This window comes from Syngnathus floridae, chromosome 11 (genome assembly GCF_059516105.1).
Source record: "Syngnathus floridae isolate MCC-2025c chromosome 11, RoL_Sflo_1.0, whole genome shotgun sequence".
Taxonomy (NCBI): domain Eukaryota; kingdom Metazoa; phylum Chordata; class Actinopteri; order Syngnathiformes; family Syngnathidae; genus Syngnathus; species Syngnathus floridae.
The window spans coordinates 3,752,124-3,775,579 of record NC_142423.1 but is presented as its reverse complement, the minus strand read 5'-3'; the positions used below and the strand labels follow the sequence as shown (position 1 = coordinate 3,775,579).

The 23,456-nt window shown below is 42.8% G+C and overlaps 1 protein-coding gene across 2 annotated transcripts in view; it reads left to right on the top strand.

Moving 5' to 3' along the window:
- Positions 1-23,456, top strand: part of LOC148390376 (calmodulin-binding transcription activator 1-like) — a 50,246-nt gene that overhangs the window by 588 nt on the left and 26,202 nt on the right. For both annotated transcript variants that reach the window (XM_088389433.1, XM_088389432.1), the window contains exons 2-3: positions 1,417-1,512; positions 8,510-8,613. In XM_088389433.1, the coding sequence (XP_088245559.1) occupies positions 1,417-1,512; positions 8,510-8,613 (200 nt within the window). The remainder of the gene's footprint in view (positions 1-1,416; positions 1,513-8,509; positions 8,614-23,456) is intronic.

Sequence of the window (23,456 nt, the reverse complement as noted above, 5' to 3'; positions counted from 1 at the left end):
TTATAGCCATGTGTGGTTCTGGTAGCTTCACATGACTATTTGGTTGCATTTAGGTGGAGGCGAGAGAGAGAGAGAGAAATAGAGAGAAAGAGAGGGAGGTTTATGCGTAGTAAAGTATTTGTGCCAGTTTCAAGCAGTACTATTTGTTTCAAATTTTACTCCCCCTATTGAACTCTTGAGGTCATTATCACTCACAGCCACCATTTAATCCAGGCTGGTATGCATTGGCTCATGCATTATTTAAAAGGCGGCAACGATATCGCTATCTCGTCTCGTGGATTCATTAATTTATGTTTTATTCAGTGTGTTTCGTTTGATTTGTTTATGTACACCCCCCACCACCCCCTCCCGCCACCACCCATGTCAATGTGTTCAATGATTGCTTTCGTTCAAAGCCAACAAACATGCCACGCATGAGAAACACACCTCAGATTACAGGGCAAAATGATATTCATACCTAAGTGTTGACTGGATTATTATTCAACTATTAATTGGACAGGGTTGATAAGTGACAGAGTCTCTCCACTAGGGAGCGATACTGGCAGGTATGTCTCCAAGGGAGGGGAACAATTTTTAGCAACATACATGCAGTGTCATATATTTGTAAAGGCCCTTTTGTGCCACGGAGCACTTAAAACCTTTTTCCCATCCTCAAATGCACACGTGCAAGCGAGCGTGCAGCGAGTAGCCAAAGGCAGGAGGAAGGTCGCGGGTTGAGAGTCCCATTGCGTGAAAATACTTGAACTGAAAGATGAGGCAGAAGGCCCATGGGCAGTTCAGTAGGCAGTGTACCACATAAATATGAAACCATCCCCCTGTCCTTATTGTAGCTTCTCACACACACACACACACACACACACACACACACACACACCCTCACACCGCACGAGGAAGCCTTTTGTCCACTGCCCCTCAGTGTTACATACAGGGAGGATGTTACAATTTACGAGCCCCAGCCAAGCTGAATGAAAGCCAAATGAATCACGGCAGCCAGGGCAGGAGACAGCCGTCCGCTCTGCCCATCCCGTGGCAGATGTGCGCGGCGCCGATCCGCAGAGCTCACTCGTGGGCATGCGAACGGCATCCACCATATAGCTCGGAAGACCCTCTCCCCGTTGGACTAGTTTGTATCATAGCAACAGTGGTCAGGGAAACAGAAATGATGAGGGTGAGGAGAAACTAAAGCAGGGTACAAGTTAGTCACACACGCACGCGGGCGCGCACGCACACACAGATAGCGTTTCTACTGTGGCTAATCGATCAGAGGGTACAATTGATGCTCAGAAAATGGATCCGCCCACATTCATATCAGTTGGAGTTGGATTTGTAGGCTTAAAAGGAGGAAGAATGGGTAGAGGAGGAACAAATGCCAAGAGCTTCTTCTAAATATGTCTTTGTCTTTTTCTCTTTTTGCAGGACTGAAGAAGATTAGAAATCCAGAGCGAATGGTCAGGATTGCAGTTGGTTACACGGGACACACCCCTCCCAAGAGTGATGACACCGACGCCAACAGTAAGAGACACACAAACAAACGTGTGTGTGTGCGTGTTTTTGTGTTCATTTAAGTGCCGTGCTTACGTTTGTGTATAGCACAGGCAGGCTAACTCTGGGCGCAAGTATAAAAGCTTTCTGGCAGAATGATGTGATGCAGGAACTGAGGTCTTGCTCTGTAACACATCTCACACACACACACACACACACGTACACACACACACACGCACGCCAAACATACACTCTGTCTCCATGTTTCACTGCTGAGACATCATGATAATTCAGCACTGTAACACATCATGTTTATTCATGCATGCCAGTACCGTATTAGCGCTCACACACACAGACACACACACACATTAAAGTGCGCACTCCCATAGAAAGTCACTGTAAAGGCAAGGCTCATTTCAGCTATTAGTAGTTTATTGTCAAACCTAATCTGTACACATGGCATTATGTATCTGTAATCCTCAACGGGCCTGCTTCAAGTCAGCACTGAGGCATGCTGAGTAGTCTCGGGTCGTTGCATGCTTGAGAATGTGTGTGACAGCGGGGCGACATGCGCAGTGATCATTTTGATTAGTTATTGATAAAAGGTGATATTGGACATTTGGGCACATGCGCATTATCAGTGGTGGGCAGGCTTGGGAAGCTGAACAGATGTAAGGACAAGCAGTCAGACATGGTTGGGTTATTGATGGCTATCAAACACACACACACACACACACACACATTCACACACACACGCCTACGCATGCTGCTGAGACACGAATAGGAATAGGATAGAATGGGGGTGGGGAACAATTCTTCTACCAGGGGTCATTTGATATTCATTGTTTTGAGAGAGAGAAAAAAAATCAAACAAAAATTTATTGTTGCATGTTATGGCTTCCAGTTCCTCAGAGTTTTTTTATTTTGTTTGTTTTTTGCTCACTGGCCATAGTTTCTCTACCGCTGAAACGGAATAATAATTTAATATGAAAGCAGCATGGTGGATTAGTGGTTCGTGCAAATGCCCCATAGCTCTGAGGTTGGCAGTTTGAATCTGGTTTCCAGTTCTTCCGTGTGGAATTTGCATGCACTCCAGTTTCTTCCCATATTTCAACAACATGCATGTTAGATGAACCAAAGAGTTTAAATCAAGGATGGGCATCTTAAATGAGAGCACTACTTTTCTTCAGTACTACTGGGGGGCACAAAGGACCATGCATCTTGTATGTGTTTGTGTGTGTATGTGTTTGGGGGCGGGACTTAAAAACAAAGTGTCCGAAAATGCTGATAAACCTCCATTATGCGTTATTTTCAATGAATATTGAAGGTTCTCTCCCTCCCCCCCAAAAAATAAAACGCATACAAAACAAAATTTCATTTGAAGAATATTGACCAAATATATCTCTTAACTGGTCGTATGCGAGTATTCGGAGGCCGCTGTAGTGGTGGAAATATGTCTAAATTTCCCTAACAAAACAAAACATTTTGTTCTTTGAATTAATCGAGTGCCCCTCAGAGTGTGCGTGTGTGCCACTCGCGGCCCATGAGCCGCCATTTGCCCATCCCTTCTCTAAATTGTCTTTGTCAATGTGAGTACGAGTGATCGTCTGTCTCTTACGCATTGCGATTGTCCGGCGACCGATCCAAGGCGTACCTCGGCTCTCAGGCTCCAGCTCACCTGCAGCCCTAATGAGGATAAGCGCTTGAGCAAACGGATGGCTGGTTGGCTCTTCATCGGGAGTCGAGGCTTGCTATCCCTGTCTCCTATCTGTTCCGTAGTCCCAGTTGGAGGATTACCGGAGGAAAAGTTTATCAGCAGAATGATAAAATTAGCATGCACGCCTAGCTCTCCACTCCCCCCTCTCCCCCTCATCTTCCCCTTTCTCTCTTCCCTGCATCCATCCTTCCCCCTACACCCTAACTCATCCCATGCAGCGTCCCCCCCCGCCTTTCTTCTCTCTGCCCTCCTGCCCTCCCTCCCATCCCTCTAGCTGCTGCGCAATGAGCCTTTCTTTCTCTATGTCACATTAATTTTATCCCGAAAAGAGAGACAGAGTGTGTGTGTGCGCGTGTGTGTGTTCAGGATGGGGTGCGGGGGTGGAGGGGGGGAGTGGGGCATAAAAATTTCCCCTGACGCATCCTAATATCAGAGGGGGGAAGCGTTAAGAGTTGCGTTTGGAGCATCTCTCTTTACTGAGGAGAGTTTTATAATTAACTGACAGCCTTCTCACAAGGGCATTGGCTTGTTTCTGCGTTAAATATGGAGATGGCAGTTTTATGAGGTAAAATATTCATTAGTCGCAGGCCTGACTTGTGTGTGATTTTCGTGTAAATCACAGCATTTGATCAGTTGCCGGAGCTATGTTTCACTTTGGTCAACACTTTTTGGCAAGCATGTGACTTAATACGCCATTAGCTCCTCTTTTAGCATCCTAGAGTGGTCCTTTTTTTTTGACTCGCGTGTTGGACTAAAATAACACTATTAAATTATTAATGTACTTTATATTATACTGCATGTAAAGTCTAACGGCAAGCGTTCCGTGATGCTCGTTGACTTCCAGATTGTCAAAACTAATTTCCCATAGGAAATAATGTAAAGTGAATTAATTTGTTCTAGGCTCAAACTGTCACTATGATGACATATTTATGACTTTACAGGCAATTTTTAACTAACAGTTGAACATAACCGTCATCCAAGTATGTCGAGCGCTGTAAACACAGCCAGATGAAATTAAAATGAACTAAAATTGCTTACCCTTGGAAGACACCTGACGGATATAATAGACGGTCTTCAGAGTCTGTTCAATGCTTTTGTTTTTTTTGTAGTATAATAGAAAATGGACCAACATGACTCATTTCAGAATCTTTTCCACAATTAATCATCAGTCAACTTTTACAACCCAAATGAATTACTGTTTATCTTTTCGAAAACGGGAAGTAAAATTAGACAATTACAATAATGGAGTTGCACATGTGTGCTCTTTGTCATGTAACTCATAATTAACCAGCCACATTTAATGAAAAAAAATTAAATGGGACTCTGAACACGTCTGCTACCATTTCAAGTGCAACTGTTTTAGTAGGCTTTTCATGCAGAAGCTTTGTGCTAACACTGACTGCTATTTTGAACTGTTCATAATTCCGTTCACCAGTGCCCACAGAAACGAAATAGCTTAAAAGCTAAAAGCCGTGCTTCAACGTAGCTAGGATGTTCTTTTGGTGATAAGTTGGGCTCACTCGTTTATTTTCACCCCACATTTTTTCAATTGAGCTGTTCAAGCTGTAGGTGAAATTATTAGTATGAAATGCTTTGAAATTATTTGTCTTCGTCCCATCTTTGATATCACAAAAACCTGGTGTTCGAACATGGGTGTGTAGACTTTTTATATCCACTATATGAATGGAGAGGGATCAGTGGGTTGCAGAACAATACTGTCACCTAGTGGCACTTAATAAGTGGTATTAACAGATATGAAATGAATTGTGTTGCTAAAAATGTACTGCACAGTGAGTTTCGTTTTTGGTTAAACCCCCCCGGAAACATTCTGTGGTGGAATGACGAAAAAGAAAACGCAAAACACAGTCACAGGATTTGCTGACGTCTTGCGTGATGTAACATGATGACGGTTTGAACTTGACGGTATTTTTCCGGAACATTTTGGTTGCTCTCCAAACAACACGATATTTCTATATTTAGAAGCCCGGCCATAACGTCCTGGGACATATCATTTCCCTGGATAGCCCAAAACTTCAGAGAACTAAAGTTTTTTATTTTATTTTTTATTTTTTTTGCCACATGTCCCATCGTAGTGCAGCTCCACTGAGGATCATTTGGAACAGATGGAAGACGATTACCCACAGTAGCCAGACAGAATATTTTGAAACGGGGATGCATTGTGTGAAATAACACAACTCTTCAGGGGGTTAAAGCTCATCTGTAGCGTTGGGAAGAAAGCGGTATCAGGAGGGCAGGTTAATATGGCGATCGTGTCCATGAAGGTGTGCTTTGAAAGGGATTTCAGCACCAAGGTCAGCGGTGGTGGTGGTGGTGGTGGGGGGGGGGGGACGCACAAAAAGGCTCTGGGACAAATACTGTGACGTGTGTGCCTTGATTGGCAAGCAATGTGTGTGTTTGCATGTGTGCTCGCGTGGGTGTGTTTGTGTGCAGAATGGCTTTGTTTGATGTGGTGGTTCTGGTACATTTCAAAGGCGAGGCTCTGATGAGAATTCTTCAGAACAGCAGGGGGAGGGGAGTGTGGGGGGGCGGCGGAGGTTATAGCCAGGAGAGGTGGGGTTTAAACGCTGATTGGCATTCATGGCAGAGAGGCTGGAGCGCTGCTAAAAAAGAAATTAGGCTTTAACTAAGCTGCACCATTCAGCTGTTTAACTAAGCTGCGGCACCGTTCGGCTGTTTGAAATTCTGTCTTCTCAGGCCTTCTATTAATAAATGCATAATTGATTAGGGGCAGCATACGTGCTTGAACACACTTCCTCCCAACACCAATACACATACAAGACAAGACCTCCCTGGTGTCCAGGAGCAGCACTGCTCTTCCTGCGCATCTTTGCGATGCTCCACCTCTTGTCCTTGCCAAATTGTGGCCGTGTAAATATTTTGCTCCCTTGCTAAATTTCTTTTTTTTTTTGCCCTACCCTCCCCTGGCGTCTTCCGCCTTGACCCCCCTCGCTCTTCTTCTGTCGTTCTCTCATCTGCCCTCAGGTAGAGTACATAATTCTTATCTTCCCAGGGGAGTCATGAATGGACGCCCTCCACTCAAATGCTTATCAATAACCTTTGAGTGCAACGCTGTCTTTGATTCCGAGCGCCATATCTGTTGGGCGCACGCTCGCAAATGGACACGGATACACTTGCGCATACACAGGGGCTCTATCTTAGAGAGGACATTTTGAACCGGCCAAGTGATATTTTTGCGATGCACCGAGGGATTTTTTTTTTTCCATCGTCTTCTCAGTATTTCATTGCGCCTCTGTTTTGACAACCTGCCCTTTGCAGTGGTGGTTTTGGTGTCACCATCTACTATGATTAGTGGTTGCGCGCTTATAGATCTCCCAAAAAGGGCAACAAATAACTTATATTGATATTTTTGCACGTCACCTCACAGCGAGAATTTTCTGGCTTTGATGTTGCTCTGGCTTCCTCCCACAGTCCTTCATGACCCATCCCCGAAAAACAATCACAGTAGATGGATGGGTGGCGATACAGTAAAGTTTTCCAAGATTTTTACACTTTAATAAAAATCTTCACCACTATCAATATTTGATGTATTAGTAACTGTCAGCAGATGCCATAAACAACGGCTGAAACAATTGTTAGCTTCTCTGCAGTTATAAGGGCGGACAAGACTTTTTGCGTTACATTACCTAACAATGCGTGTAACCGTTACGCTTCCACGGTTCTCTAAATTTTTGTCCTGTTGAGTTTATAGCAGCAGGTTGTTTTAAAGTGGAAATAAAACGTGGCTCCTGCAAAAAACGTTTTTGTAATGTTAAATAAAAATAGACTGAGATAAAGCACCTATGGGTTTTATTACAGTGTTCAGTCTTCTTTGAAAATGAGTCTCTCCGCATAGAACAGCTTGACTAGGCAATATTTGCCCAAATGTGCTTCAAAGTGGTTTGATGGCGAGGGCCTCTCCCGTACACGGCCTCCGGCCCCAATTTTTTCAATTGGATTTAGGTCACCTACTGTCTTTGGAGGTTTATTTACGGGATTTGCACATCACTCTCATCATAATCATCATTGTCGTCATCTTCACCAAATGTAACTGATTTGCTTTCACTCGATGAGTGTAATTTGCTCTCGAGCTCCTTTAGAAGACGATCACAAGTCTCCTCTCATGACCCAAAACACACTGTAGAGCAGCACCACTATAAAAGAGAGTGAGAGACACACACTTGCAATTGTACATGATTGTTTCCAACCAAATGAACTCATAATGTATGATAATGGAGCGCTCTACAACCAAATCTGTATCGGTGTGGGCCTCGGATTTTATGTGTGCGGTGCCATTTAGAGTCCAAAGTGAAATATTCTGCCACTCCCTTATGTGCATTTCATGCTTTGACTCAATGCCGCGCCTATAAAATTAGCAGCCCCACCATACAATTCGATACATCATAACAAGCATCAGCCCCTAAATGAAGATTAAAATGGTGGACATTCTAGTGTGCACTGCAATGTGCGTGTGTTCTCCTAAAGTATTAATAAGGTAAAAATAAAAAACAACGATCCCCCTCAGACGTATTTTTTCTCATTGATTTTAGCTAACTTTTTGTAATTTGTTTTTCTCATTATTAAAAAAAAAACATTGCAGTATTATAATGGATTAAGCCGTTTTAGCACAATCAGCTTCTTATGTCCTTCAGATGGTTTGAACAAACAATTGTACCAAATCACTTGCTTAAAATCATTTAACGCTATTAAAACAACTATCGACTGTTATTTGAATGCAACCTAGCACTCTTACTAACAGTGATCTGTCATTTATTTATTTTTCTTAAATGGATCAAAAGATAATTTGCTTTAAATTGCTTTCAAGGATGTCTGCTTATTATGGATTTTTGTTGTCCTTTTTAAATAAAAGCCCAGAGAACTACTCCCAAAAACATGCATAAGGGGATGGATTGGCGCCTTTTATAATTAGGTTACTTAATTTGAAGTACTGAACAAGGTAAGGCATAATGAAAAAAAATGGAAATACTGACAAAACAGCTTTAAAATCCATAAAAAAATGTAGTTACAAAGAAAGAGGGATGGATAGAAGGATGGACAGATGCACGGACAGACGGATGGATGGAGGTTGACGTGCAATATGCAGCTGTCTGAGAAACATGTCGGCATCAATAAACAAAAATGAGATGCCTTGAATAAAAAACAACCAGTGGATCGAAGTCTTTGAGAACCCGTTTGGATTCACCTCCCTCCAAACATCTAAAAAATGTGTCTTCTTTTGTAATTCTTAGTAATCCATTGCGTTATCTTGACCCTGCTCTCCCCTCGTTGCAGGTGAGCCCGGCCAGTTGAAAATCTACCTTCCTAAGAAGCTACTTGAGTGTCTGCCGAAATGTTCCTCTCTGCCCAAAGAGCGCCATCGTTGGAACACTAACGAGGTGAGAATGTGACACACTGGTGAGGGAAATATGCGTGACAGTGAGATGAACTCACTGTTTTGGCTGGTGACTCATTTCTGGCTGAAGTCACCACGAGGGCTGCATGAAGAGGGGGTAAACAAACATGAGGGTCGTTTGTCATTATATAAACCTAAAACTGTGACACGAGGGAAGAAAATAAACACACAAACTCAAGCTCAGCACTAAAATGGCATTGATTTTGTCATACAATGTAGCTTTGTAACCCCAACAGGGTTGACGGGGACTGTACAAAGAACACAAAGGCTTTTGAGACCGACTTTTAATTCTGCTTGTGCGGTACCTGCTCAGCTTGCCGTGGCTCTACTTACTGTTTACATTTTTTCATTGACAAAAGCAGGTACTATTTCTAGAAATGCAAATTGGCACCCACTTGGTTTTTCTCAGTGTTGTCCAGTTGTATGTGAAGAATAATTTGAGCATATACAATTTGCAATACATATTAATTCAATTTTTTTATCATATTATCATATATTATTTACGTAGGGTTTTTTTTAGTCTGACCAATACAGGTTACTGATTAATCGGCAGATTCATTTTAAAAATATATAATTGATAAAATCATTTTTTTTTCTACTGCCAACGTATTTTAATGGCCGTCAATTATACACAGATTTTTATATACATATTACTGTTCCCTCTTTCCCGCAATCATCTGCGACCAGAATGGAATTTAATTTTGGCTTAGCCAGACTGTCACTGTGTCAGACGTTATACTCCACAGTCTCCACTTTGCTGCAGCGGCCAGCTCTCTAGCTGCTCTTAGCCTCCGCTTGACTTATTTTGGTCTCCTCAGCTCCATGCCGTGAAGTAAACACAAAATACGCTCATTCTCCCTCGTTTACGGTAGCGTGTCTCGTTCTGACACCAACCGCCCCAAACCGAGACGAGGAGAGCCGAGCCAAGCTGTATTGTGCCAATTTTCATCCATGGCGTTTTCATCCCGCGAATGGAATGAACCATGGGTCAGAAGAAAAAAAAAGACGTTATCTCAACATTGTTACTAGGCAACCATAGACGCCGTTAAACGCATGCTATTTTAGGCTCTTTTTTGCCTTGTGTGTAAACGGTGGCTTAGATACTGTGTGTAACGTAGCCGACAAAACAAAAGGAAGACTGAACAATGAAAATCTCTGTGTGATGAGTAAACAACAAAAACAGTGACCAAGCACCTTGAGGATTTGATCATCGTGTGTTATTTTTTTCTCACCTCATTAGTCAGCTCCAAATGTGTGAATTCTTAGTAGAGTAAATAGGACAGAGCTCCCGCAGATTTTTATACAGTGAAGGATGCCGATGAAGTTTCAGCTCACATAGTGAACTAGATTTCAGGGTTTCCCCATTAAGAAAAAAAAATCATACCTAGATTATCTAAAGCAACCCTTCTTTAATATTACACAACCAAGACGTTGGGCTGCTAAATTGCTATGCCGGATTTTATTTTTTTAGACTCTGTATTGATTCCCCCCTCACCCCAATTACAGGACATGGGGTGATTTTATAGCAGATGCCAAACTTTTTTTTTTGCTTCATGTCCTTTAAACAACTTTAACTGGAATGACTGTGGCGCCTCTCAGATGCTAATTCCGGTTCTCATTATGCATCCATGGATTCCATCAGCATTTGAAATTTACACCAGGGGGCAATAATATATACTCGACTCAATATACACAAATATCAAGAACGCCTACAGAGCCATTTCCCTACCCCACATGGGCAACCCTGACCACCTATACTGTTCTCCTAATAAGAAAGTTTTGTTTAAAGTTTTGCTCTTCTAATAAGTGCCGTATGCTTTTTCCAGTCATCTTAAACACAAAATGGCCAATAATTTGGATCTTCACAGACTCGCATTTTGCGACAGTATAAAGATCTTAGCGAAAGAAAGTGGAAATGGATCTCATGTAATCACCACTTGTGTATTCACTGCACCGCTCGACACTGGTGGTTTGCGACATCCATGGCGATGCGGTTGGCCTCTGTCGGGACAATTTCTCTATGTGCAGGCTGAGCACTCCATTATGGATGAGTGTTTGTGTGTTTGTGTTATTGATTACCAAGTCCGGCATTATTATGCAATGCGAAGCTGATTTAGCTTGTGGTTTTTCTCTGAGGAAAGTCATTACATTTCTCATGCAATCCATCTCAATGAAGGTCATACTGTGAGTTAAGCAACAACACCGAATGGGCTCACGTGAATAGGTCGTGCGTGTGTGTGTGTGTGTGTATGAGTAACCACATGAGCACGACTGGTAAGGTTAAAGCAGCGCCAAGCAGAGCACCCTCTCCCATGTATACCCAACTCAAAATCGAGTCCCCTCCATTAGAGGCTGACATTTTTCGGATTACTCGTGGGACCGAAGCCAATTACAAAATTCATCATGTGACTGGGCCACGTCAGGAGAAATGTCAGCGGGATGCAGGTGTGGAATCATAACAATCAGGGCAGTTTTTATTTACTAAACACTTTGAGATTTTATTCTAATTTCTAATTGACATTTGATTTTATTTTGCTCTGCTAACGGGTTGCAAGCAGCCACCGGGGCAGAGTGTGACGTAATTGGATTGATGACACATGGTGCCGTGCCAACATGATGGCCATATGGTGGGAATAAAAAGCTGTGCTGCACAACACAAAGTAATCGGAGACAAGACCGGTGATAACATCACATCAAAACAATTGCGTCGCCTGAAGGGGGAGGAAATATTCTGTCATGGGATTGGAATGAGACAGGTGTATTTTTGAGGAAGCCGCTTGTGTACAGCAGAGAATTTACACTCCTGCGTCATCGTCTTTTCTATCAACAGCTCTCATTGCCTCTCCTTCCGCTCTCTCTCTCTTTCTCTGCTGAGGAGGCACAGGCTCAGTTCAGGGGGAGGTTCGGCATTCCTCAGTGAATTCCTTCAAAGCTCCTCTTCCATGCAGGCAAAGTTTGCTGCATATTTAAAGACACCATTGTGCTTCTTGTGCTTTCATTGGGCTAGCGAGCCGCGTGTGCTCGGGTTGCTCCTGTCCTGATCCGTGTGTACTGCTCTGCATGCTTCAACGTGTGTTTGCCTCACCTGCGCGCAGCTCTGGATGATTGAGCCGGATTATCTTGTTGCTCCTGCAACAAAAACAGATTTTCTTCGCCGTTACTGTTGACATTAAGCGTTTTGTGCCACATATGGAAATCAGGACTGAAAATAACATCTGCATCATCTACAACATTCAGCGCTCCAGTATCGTCTAAGTGTTAAATTGTAAAAGAGTGCCACTAAAAATATCCAACCAATCGTAGTCAATAAAAAAATCTTAATCTTTAACAAAATAATGGCCTTTTTATTCCCACCAAATATAGTAAAATATATTTTTTTCTACATTAAAATGAATATACATGAAAAAGACACAAAAATGGATCTCGCGTATTATTCAGTGAGTTCACGCTTAGATTTTGTGCCAGTGCCTTTTACCACCATCCATTCTTTTAGCAGCAAACTTGGAATCTGCCATTTCTTGTGCCACCTAGCTTCAATGTGTGAACTAGTGCAAAAACAAAACTGAAATATAAAAATTGCCCTTGTAGCAGTGAACTCTGAGTGACCCGGTCCCATTGTGTGTGGTAGATATATTCTCCTCATTGCTAGTTCAGGTAAGTGGGCTTGTCACCACATCAGTGTCGTCCAGAACACCACTTGAGGCCAGACTTAGAGGAAAGATGGTAATATATTCACTGAGGCGGTGAATGTGTGGCTTTTCCTGCTTTACTTGGAAGAATACAATTGCTCTTTTTCCGCGTGTGTGTGTGGGTGTGTGTGTGTCTCTTTTGTGTATCATTGGCATGGAGAGAAAAGTCCGGGTAAACACATAGTAAAGCTCGTAAACACAGCAGGCCAGTAGGCCTGTGCTCTAAATTATGAACCTGACTTTGAATGATTGTTTGTCTCTCTGTGCACTGTGATTGATCGGCAAGCAGTCGCTCAAAGTCGGCAATTGTAAGCTTCAGGTCACCCGCAGTGTGAACTAAAGGAGAAAGAGCATTATTAAAAATGAATGGATGGATTCTGCAGGTGTACCTAATGGCGTGTCCGTGAGTCTTGACCGAGCCAAACAACAATTTATTTTGAGCAGGTGCTGCTCATGAGGATTAGTGATGTGCTGTATGATAAAAATGATCCCCATTACCAACACAGCGTATGTATGCCGATGCAGCATAGGACATCATTTGTATGGTATGTCATCACCCACTGTTTTAGTGAAGATCTACATGCTTTTTATTAATGACTCCATAGAGAAGTGCAATATGATTTCCCTCGTTACCGTGCGCACACGCGTGTGTGGAGAAAGAGATTACCATTCGGATCTCATGTCTCTGATAAAGCTGCGCCAGTCATGCAATCACCAGATATGTCCTTATTCTCACCTTTTCCTTGGTATGCGTACGCTTCACAAAGTGTGTGTGTGCGGCATCTGTGTGTGTGGCGCATTTGTTTCTTTGCTCGTGTGCGCGATGCCATATGATCCTCTGATCTCTGTTTTGTCACGCATGGCTCCCCCTGACACCTTGGCCTCCCACAAGCACTGAGCTGAAACCCCCGTTCATTTTTACTCCGTCCACTCCTCCTTCTGCTCTCTGTCCTTTGCCTCTCCTCCTTCCCTTGCCTTGCTCCCTCTCTCTCTCTCTCTCTTTTGTGTATCTACTGGTGTGTGAAATTATTCTGGGATGGAGGGATGGATTCCTCCCCAAAGGGCTGAGTGGAGGCGTCAGCCTTTTGTTCAATAATAGATTGGGGGTGTATGTGTATCTGTCCGTGGTAATAGACTATAGACTAGTTTTAGATAACAAAACCATACTCAGGTGGACGGATGATAATAAAGACTATTTTTTCATCCGTAGGCAATAACTTGTTCGATTGCAGTAAATTGGTTGTTGAGATACAAAATAAGCCCGACAAACTTTGTAATACTGACACGTAAAATACTGTTGGGATTATGAACGTGAAGCGACTACTCACTAAATGAATCAAACGTTGAAATAAGTATGTGGTACGTGTAGTATAGTATCTTTGTCATTGCCACAAACTATTTCATATTCATATTTTGCTAACGCTAACATTTGTTATGTGCCGTGCCTGCAGTTGCTGTCCTACACAGCGAAAAATATTACCCTTTATTACTCTGTTTTGACTTGTTTCATTTGTGTTGGGTGCATTTTTTTGACGAGTAAATACATGTTATTGATTCATCATCGCCGTTCAAAATCATTTTGTACTCTGGTGGAGCTTTGTTATTGCTATGGAGAAACAAGTCATTTAAAAGTGCAAACACACTCATTTGGGATTTGTTCAAATTTCAAAACAATTTATAACCTATAGGATTAAATTAACATTTTAATTACAATCAAAATTTTAAAACCTCCATTAAATTTACAGGCAATATTTTAAGGCTCTATTTTTGTGACTGGCAAGTCTGGCTGCGTAAATCTGACCGGGTGTTACTAATTTTGCAGACGCACGCAAGCAAGCCAGCACATAAAAAAAAAAAGGTTTGTGCCGTTGTGGGTGTGAACACAGCCAACTCCTTCTCCCACTAATCAAAGCGGCTTCTCTCATTCTCTTGAAATGCAGCACACTTACATTACGCGTGGAGACATCTCTGTGCGGCAAACGATCCGTGCTTGACCGTGGCTCTTTGCTGGTGTGGCAACCGACATTAAATAGAGAATGAGCTGCTGGTGACTCAATTATATCAGCCGACCTCGTGTATTTATTCTTCCAACATTTGATCCGTGATCTTCATCAATAATACCCTTCTTGGATCATCATCACTGAATGATTGGATAATAGCCTTAAAACACATGCTCAATAATGTTGAACTGTATGACTTAATGCTTAGTAACATTAAGTTTTAGCCTTTTAAAATGAATAGAAATACTGGATGAATAAAATGTGTTGCCGCGATTAAAGAAAAGGCAAGGACACGCAAAGGCAATGATTCAAGGTAACTGACCGTCAAAATGACACCGAGGAGTGCGAAGCATAAACGACATCCATACCGTGCCAACATTTTTTACGTCACTACATAACTCTGGCCGCAAAAACAAACTAGCGTGATTTGTCTGTAAATGACTTGAAATGAAATATTCATGGTTTAATTGGTGAACATTTCCAATGGATACGCTGGTCTCGGTGTGACCAAATGGAGGGATCTCGTCCCATGGGTGACACCGAGATGATAGCTTGAATGAGAAGATCAAAAAGCATATATATTTAAGACGACTGCCCCATTTACTGTGTGTGTTGCTATGGCAACCATGTGTGTGTGCGTGCGTGCGTGCGCGTGTGTAGTTGTGCTAATGGCGTGATCGATGGTGCAAGTGTGACACAAATGGAGTCCATGATTGCGCAGTACATCGGAAGTGATAAGAGAGACATCTGGTAAAGAAGTGTGATTGTAATGCCGAACATGTACGACACATAAAAAAGAAAAACAGCTGATGAAGGACAAAAGTAGTGTGCGCCTCTGTGCACTCTAGGCTCTGATCTTATAAACCTTGTCTGCTGCCAAAAACTGCGTTTGCACGTGTAGCTAATTTTAATTTTTGTCATCACCGTTGTTTGTAAGCCATTAAAGCGATGCCGCAAATTAAATATGCATTTATTGTAATCCGTCGTGTATTTGCAGCGATAGGTTCTATTCTCCTCACACAGGTAAGACATGGCGGAAGATATGTCTCAGAAATAATTTACACCTGAGGGATGGTATTAAATGTCAGCTAGCAGACTGTGGAAAAGTGCTACGGATCCATTATGGAAAGTCAGAATGATACCGGGGAGCAGACAAGCAGTTTTCGGGGCCTCTGCTGTTTTGAAGGGTGTCCTTGATTTATGACTTTGATGCGAGACTTGCTAATGTCCGACTCACTCTGGCACGAGGCCGCCAGAAGCTGACACACTCCATTTTGTCAGCCGTGTCGGAGCCGAGATAAAAGAAGCGTGCTTTTTGGAAACTTACAGAAATGTTCATTTTTAGAATAAAATGGATGTGCTGTTCATGCACCGGTAGGATTCATAGTATTTCTGTCAGTACACGCTTGTGTGTGTGTGTGCGCGTGCGCGTATATGTGTGTGTGTTTCCCAGAGCGTGCCCATAGCGCCAACCTCTCCAGTTGACATTGAGAACTCTGCTGTTACCGTTTACCAGAGTAAAGCACAATTTAATGAGAGGGCATAGAAGCCGAAACACTGACATGCAAACACACAGACATATACACACACGCATGCGCACACAGCCTGTGCACAAACCCATCGTGTGTTCCCCAGCTCCTTATGTTGATTCCAATTCTTTTATTTTTAATCATTCCTCTGTCTTTTAGGTTGAGAAATATTTTATGTTTGGAGAGCGCCAAGTTATAATCACTAATTAGTCCTCCAGGCTCTCTGACTCCCTCTTCTTAGTCTCTATCTCTCCATCTCCTTCTCTCTCTCTCTCTCTTGCTCTTTCGCTGTGCGTGTGAGTCACACATAGCCCAATTAACACCCGGCGTCAGCTTGTATCTGTTTTGACTTTCTATTTCTCCTCCAACTTCAAACATTGTCTCTGCCCTGTTGACCCAACTGGCAACCGAAACCAAATTCAGCTGCAATGCAAATAAATAAACCAAAAAAAATAAATAAAACAGTCATTAGATTAATTAAATTCATAGGTGCAATTTCCTTGTCGGCATGTGTAATTAACCCACGTGCCTTAAATGCGACTGCTCACTGAAATGTGTTAATGGGGTTTCACAGATTGTTTGGATCCGTGTTTCAGCGGTTCTCACTGCAGTCCACAAGGGGCTGGGATTCACCGTTCACCACTCCCCCCCCCCCTCCCCTCCCTCACATTCTGCTCCTGCTCTATTTTCTCCATGTGGCGCAGACCCCCTATTTATCTTGCCTGCTTTAATTTGACACAAAATATTGTTAACTGGAGACACAGAGATATATTAAACCGTGGGAATGTGTGACTGCGAGTGTGTGGGTGTTGTGCGTGAACCTTGTGTGTACCTGCGCGTGTGTGCAACTTTGTGATTCAGGTCCCTGTTAGACTCTGAGCCCAACCACCCACCGGAAAAAAAAATGTCCAGCAGTGTGCCGTAATGAGAAGTCAGACTATTCAGTGGCTACAATCCGTTTTGTATCCGTAATGTCCCCACATACAACCTCTGTATTATCTAAGTCCTGTGTAAATTAGATTTAATTCATGGGAGACAGATAAAACATTCAAATGTGTGCGTGACATCATTATGCTCTCATTCTGAGTACCTGCTCAGTGTGTGGGTTGGGTACAACTTTGTCCAGAACACTTTACAACTTTAATAACTTTCTACATTCATTGGTAGGGTTAGCGTGTGATGTGATGGATAAAAGTAAAATCACAGACGACCCAAAGCAAAGTCAATTGAGACAAAAATGTCATTATTTCAGTATAATGTACTTTTGGTGACATTTTTGTTTAGTCAGTTCAATAGAGGCTTGTTAGATCATGTTAGTGGTTGTCCGACTCCAAGTTAATTTTAATGGCAAACGATAAAAAGCACAGCTGTTTGTTTTTATGACTACAGAGAATCTGAAAATACAAAACTGTAGTTTGTAAAGATGGACTCCATACAAACAAAAGCATATGAAATCAATGCAGTTTGTGCAGGTCAGTGTCAATTATTAAATATGAAAAATTGTTGTTGCTATTATTAGTTCACTAAGACTAATGATGAGTCCAGTGTGCACCCTTCCTCTCACCTTAAATCAGCTGGGATAGGCTCCAGATTCCCTGTGACCTTGAACATCATTTTTAAAATGAGCAGCAGGACTATTATTCATATCTGGAGTTGAACCCCACGTGATATCATCGCCATCGCTCTCAGAATTAGAACTAAAGCAAAGCACACATGGTCCAGCTCATTGGGGATGCATGAGGCACTATTTGTCTTGGTCCAAAATACTCAATAGAGGAGAGATCAAAGACAGAAAAGCAATGAAAGATTACAGCTTACTCAGCATCCAATCAATGTTCTGATGTCATCAGTATACAGCTCACATATTTGGATGATATCTACGGCTCGCTCGGGTGCTGTTTGTTGCGACATAACTCATTTCCACCCTCGTTTGTCATCCATCTATACATGCGTCAACGTGTTAGCGTTTGTTTTTTCTTTTTTTTTTTTTTTTTTTTACAGCGAACCAACATTGCTTTACTGTGGCGTGAGGCGCATACATGGAGCCGTCACCTTCAGTAATCTGCTGATCTCTGTATCCGCTAAAGGACAGTGAAGGACAGCTGGATATGAAAAAAAAAAAAAACAACAACAACATCCTGTTTTCCAAACTAAACACACAGTAAGGTGGAGAGTATCTTTTGCTACTGTGACTAACTCGTTCTCCCAACACTATCCCAGGAATGGAGCCCATATTTAGATGGATTGTAAATATATTGTTTCCCATGTTTACTCGCAGGGTGAAATATTGTGTTTGTGTAGTGTGGCCGTTTTCAATTTTGTTGGCGATATCTGAACGCTTCCACTCAGGAGACACCCAGTATTTGTCCAGAGTGTTCTCCCATCAAATGGCCATTCTACTTGGTATCACATATTTCTTAGTCTGCCCATCTCTGTCCTCCCTCTTCCTCCCTCTTCCTCCTCCCTCATGCTGATGTATGAAATGTCTACTCCCATACCGAGGGTGTTTGTAACAGTCAGTGTAATCAAATTTCACTGATTCCTCAGGGATTAAACAGTGTGTGTGTGTGTGTGTGTGTGTGTGTGTGTGTGTGTGTGTGTGTGTGTGTGTGTGTGTGTGTGTGTGTGTGTGTGTGCACGCGTACGTGTGCGTGTGTGTGTGTGCATGAGCACACGCGTGTGTGCTTGTTGGATATTAGCTGTGTACCAGGTCTGAATTGTATTCCTGCAGTGTCATTAGTCTAAGACTAGCTCAGCTGTAATAAAATATCCATCATCTTGTTCTCTAAGGAAGAAGAACTTCTCGAATGACACCGATAGCGCATTTGCATACGAGTGGTGCATATATTTAAATTTTGACTATATCGTATAAAGCGGTAGGTGGGTGGGAGATTGATAAACACATTTCCAAATGAGAGCATCTAATTTGTATCTTGGCCAAAATGACAGGGAAGTGATTTATTCCTGTCTTTGACGGGTAAATAGTTTGTCCACAAAATCTTTGTTTTGCTCAAAGAAAAGGAGGCACTACAATTATAAAGTGGCAGGGCTGCATATCACTGCGGCCGGTTGGCAGCATCTGCGCTATATGTTGTGGATTTTGTAGCTCCAAAAAGTCTTAACATTATCCAATCGGCAAGAGCGGCGTCAATATTAGTGTTAAACGGCTGCTCTCAACGTGCAAGCGGAATTCAAAAGCCACACACCATTGCAGTTCCTACGAGGCGGAAAGTTACCCCGGCAGGATATAACTGATGTCCGACTCCTTTTTTAGTCTCTAAAAGTGCATTAAATTAGAGCAATTATTATCTGGCTGTTTAACAACTATGAATTTCATTTAATGGATGAAAAGAAAAGAAGTGGATTTAAGCAAACAAAGGTCGTGACGGCGATGATACAGTAAGAAGCGGGCCCCACTCCTCCTGTCTGACAGTCAGAGTGTTGCTTTCTTTACACAAGCCGCCAATTCTTTATTTATATACGTGTATCTTACATCATGTTTAAAGATAGCTAGCACACTTTGACACCCACTGCATGAATCACAGTACTTTAAGAGAGGGTGATGACACCGGGCTCTACTTTGTGCAGTGCATCATCACCGTGCACGCAGCGACCGCTCTTGCAGCTGAGAGGAGTCCTTTCAGATGTGTACTTTACATTTCCAAGTATTTATGCCCTTGCATATGTTTGTAGAACATCATTTCTGACTGCGTATGCATTTGTCCGCAGTGGGATCATTACAACTTGTCATCGGGGGGGCGCTTTCATCCAAACAAACATCAAACAATGCACAGATTGTGCTGACTCCTGATTTGTGGTTAAAGTCAACAAGTCGAGCAAATTAGTATTCCGGGATTAAAAAATGATGTATTTAGACAGTGATAAACATTACCGTCATAAAGTGTTATTGCTGATATAAAAGTGACAGCGATTCCACAAGCTGGAAATCATCAGAATTGGAAGTGTGAAAGGTTTATCGCGTTTTTCAGTGGAGTGAAAGGATGAGCGCGGGGGGGGGGGGGGGGGCATAGTAACGCTCTATTCAGTTCAAGCACAAGGATTCGTCCTTGGCAAAGACGCACCGCGCCGAGTACGAGTCAGTCGGCAGAACTAGCTTGATAACCTGCAATGTTAGCTTTTCCTTATGATTGCTTTTACCCCTCCCGCCACGCTCGCTGCGTGCAGCCGCCCGGCTTGTTGGAAGAAGAGGAGATAAACTCGAGGTACTTGTACTGTATATCTATATAATGGCGCTTGTCTTTCCTAGTTTGTTTTTGAGGCCTGAGGATAATTAAATATGCATAGCTTCAGCATGGGGGAGAGGCAAGTTTTTCCCCACACAACAACACACAAACGACATGAAATCTTTATTTGTCAGAGACGAGCGGCATTGATTTTTGAGCTGCCCGACGCCGGCCGCCACGTGAGCTCTGGCGGTCGGTCGGTTGTACGTTTTACCGTTTCGCCCAGCCGAGCGCGCATCTATAGGAAGCCGGTCGAGCGGACAAACCCAAGGATCACAGCAGAGAGCCATCTTTCAAATGTATTCATTAAACTCCCAAATGCTCCCCTTAACGAATGTAATTAGAATATGGTAATGAGAGAGGGTTGAACCGGGGAGTGTTGTATTACGCTCAGCAGCACACAGCCAGGACGGGAGAGACAAACAGAAAGGGAAACACAGTCAAAGGGTTAGAGGAGAGAGAGGAAGCCAGAGACTGACTGACAGGGTGCCAATTTGTGTCTTGTTGTAAACAAGTATTTATGCCAATGAGAGCGTGTGCCACCCTATTTTTTTTCTTTCATTCTCCCAAGCGCGCCGGATAACAATAGCGTCGGCACTGGCAACCGCCTCAGAGGGCCTCACCCTGAGATGACGCGTCTGGGGGTTAACATAACCGCTGGAGACCTTTTCATCCAAAGCCCTTCGCCGCAACCGCCTCCCGCTGCCAAACAGCCATCCATCATTTTTGACTTTCAAACCTACGTGTCTGACTGTGCCCGCACTCTCCTGCTTGACTTAGTGAGGAAATTTTGAGGAGTCTGACAGTCTTTATTCAAGAAGCCCCCCGGCACAGCAGGGGTCTTGGCATTGTGTTTGACACCACACACCTGTTGCCGTCTTTGATGTGTTCATCCCCCACTGCGGGGAGAGATGGGGAGGTTGTTCTCCTCAAATGCAAATACTGCATAGAAGGATGAGGAGAGAGAAGCTGCGTAAGAGAATCTTGATTGATGTTCCCCGGGTAGATTAGGGCGGCCTCTCCTGTGCGCTTAGGTCTCTGCTCAAAAAGTTGGAGCTACTTTCTGTGCAGAGAGTGAGTGCAGCAAACTTCACCGTGGGGTGATGAAAGGCAAACGGGACAGTGGGACGGGCGAAAGGTAAAGAGGTCTGGACAAAAGGAGAGCCGGAGAAGGGAAGAGTGACAATGTCACCATAAAGCTGTCACTTGGGCGGACAGAAGCCACGACGTGGATTCTTCCGAGACCTCCCGTGCCCGTACGTTGCCGAAGACCTGTGTATCCCAGCATGCATTAGTAATGACACGCTCACCGTGTTGTGTATATATTCATCTCTCTTGCCGCATGATGAATGTGATGCGCGTGACTCCCGCCAAGCGGGTGACAGGGGTGAGCCCCAGCTGAAGGTCACGTTTCATCCTCCAGTGACTGGAAAACGCTAAATGGCGAAGGTGTGCGCATGCTGCATTCCAAAGCGCGTCAACACAGGCAACTTTTAAACTTATCTGCTTTATGATGGCCATTTATTTTTTTGGGCGGGGGGGGATTTGGCTCCGTCAATGCAAATGTAGAGTGTGGATTTGTGTTTGATTTTAAAATTTATATCAAAATATAACGCATACGTCAGATTGCATCTTTTGAGCCCCGTTGTGGCCACTTTTGTTTATTGAGTTGCAATCGTAGCGTATGGGTTAGAAGCGTTCATTCGAGGATGTAACACTTGGAAATGCTGCTTTTGATTACATCATTCATTACATTTTGAACCAGGGACCAATTTTATGTTGTATTCTTAGTTTCCAAAAGAAACATTTAATGGCTTATTGCACAACAAAGAAGCAAATTAATGATGCAATTTTGATTTCAAGAAGTGGAGATACCCGCTGCTGACCATGGAGAAAAATTAAATTTTAATTTAAGAAGAGGAAACTCTCGCTGCTGGCTATAGAAAGACTTTACCATTAGTACTGTAAGAAAATGGGTGATAATATATAGGATGTTAATTTTTCAGGTTGGTTCACAGCCTGCCTTGTGCAAACAAACTCAAATTAACCTTTTTTTTATTCACGACAAGAACTAATAAACATATGCAGTAAAAGAAGCAAAAACGAATTAAAAGTACATCTTCAAAATGAATGATGCGGCAAAAAAAAAACAGCTACAAACAAGCTGAAAGAAGAAAAATCAAAATGAGGCCTGGGGGTTAACACGCAGACGGTTTGTCCGCTTGTGTATACAACGAGTGCATGACTATGCACGCGTGTGTGTGTGTGTGTGTGTGTGCGTGTGTGCGTGCGTGCATGCTGCCCGGTGCCTGATTAGGTGTTTATATGATAAACACAAGGAAAGCTTGAGAGGAATTCTGATCAGGGGCTTTGCAACAGTTGTTATGGAAACAGCATTAAGCAGCTGTATTAGCCAGTGGAGGTAATATAGAGGCTGTTGGAACTAACAAACAGTGGCGAGGACGGCAGTTTGGGAATATAATACAAACTACACATTATTGCTCTGGTGTACAATAGCCTTGATGAAATTTTAATTGTGCGGCGAGAACAGAACAAAATGATCCATGTCGTAATTCAATGTCTGCCTATCTTTCGGTTTAAGAGCTTCACATATTAATTAACCAGGCCAGAGGAATAGAGTGCAAACAAGACATTATTGGGCTGGTTTACAACCAACATAGAATCATTAACGTCAGCGGGAAGTGGAACATAACTTGGACTGTTTAGTTCTAGGTCTTATAACGCAGTCCTGAGTTGTGAGCTTTTAGGGGAAAAAAAGCCGTTGCCATTGGTGAGTTTCAAGGTCGCATGAGAATTAGTACGTGAGTGGTTATAAAAAAAGTCCCTCAATATCTAGGTTTTTGGAAATAACAAAAAATAGCAGAATAAAAATGTTTATTTTTCATACCACTATCAATCATTTCTTTTTTCTTTTCGGAGACAATGTGTGCACGTCCTCTTCGGATAAAGCTGGTCTCATCAGGCAAATGAAAAATGTTACCAGGAAAAAAGAAAAAAGAAAAGAAAACCAGCCTTGAATGATTTTCCTGACATTTGTGCTTTTCCTGACAATGCTTGTCCAGCATCATATTGTATTGTGAAGACATCACTGGATAAGGGTACAAAGAATTCCCCAGGCATTGAATATACCATGAAACAATGAGGACGGTCATTTTTGATAAGAGAAAATTTAGCACAACACTGACATTACCAAGAAGTGGACATGCCTCTGAAAAATGGATGAAAAAAAACAAAATAGTTTGGAAGGCTGCCAAGAGGCTGACAGCAACACTGAAGGAACTGCAGGGATTTCTGGCAAGTATTGGCTGTTTTGTACATGTGACAGTAATCCCCTGTCTTCTTT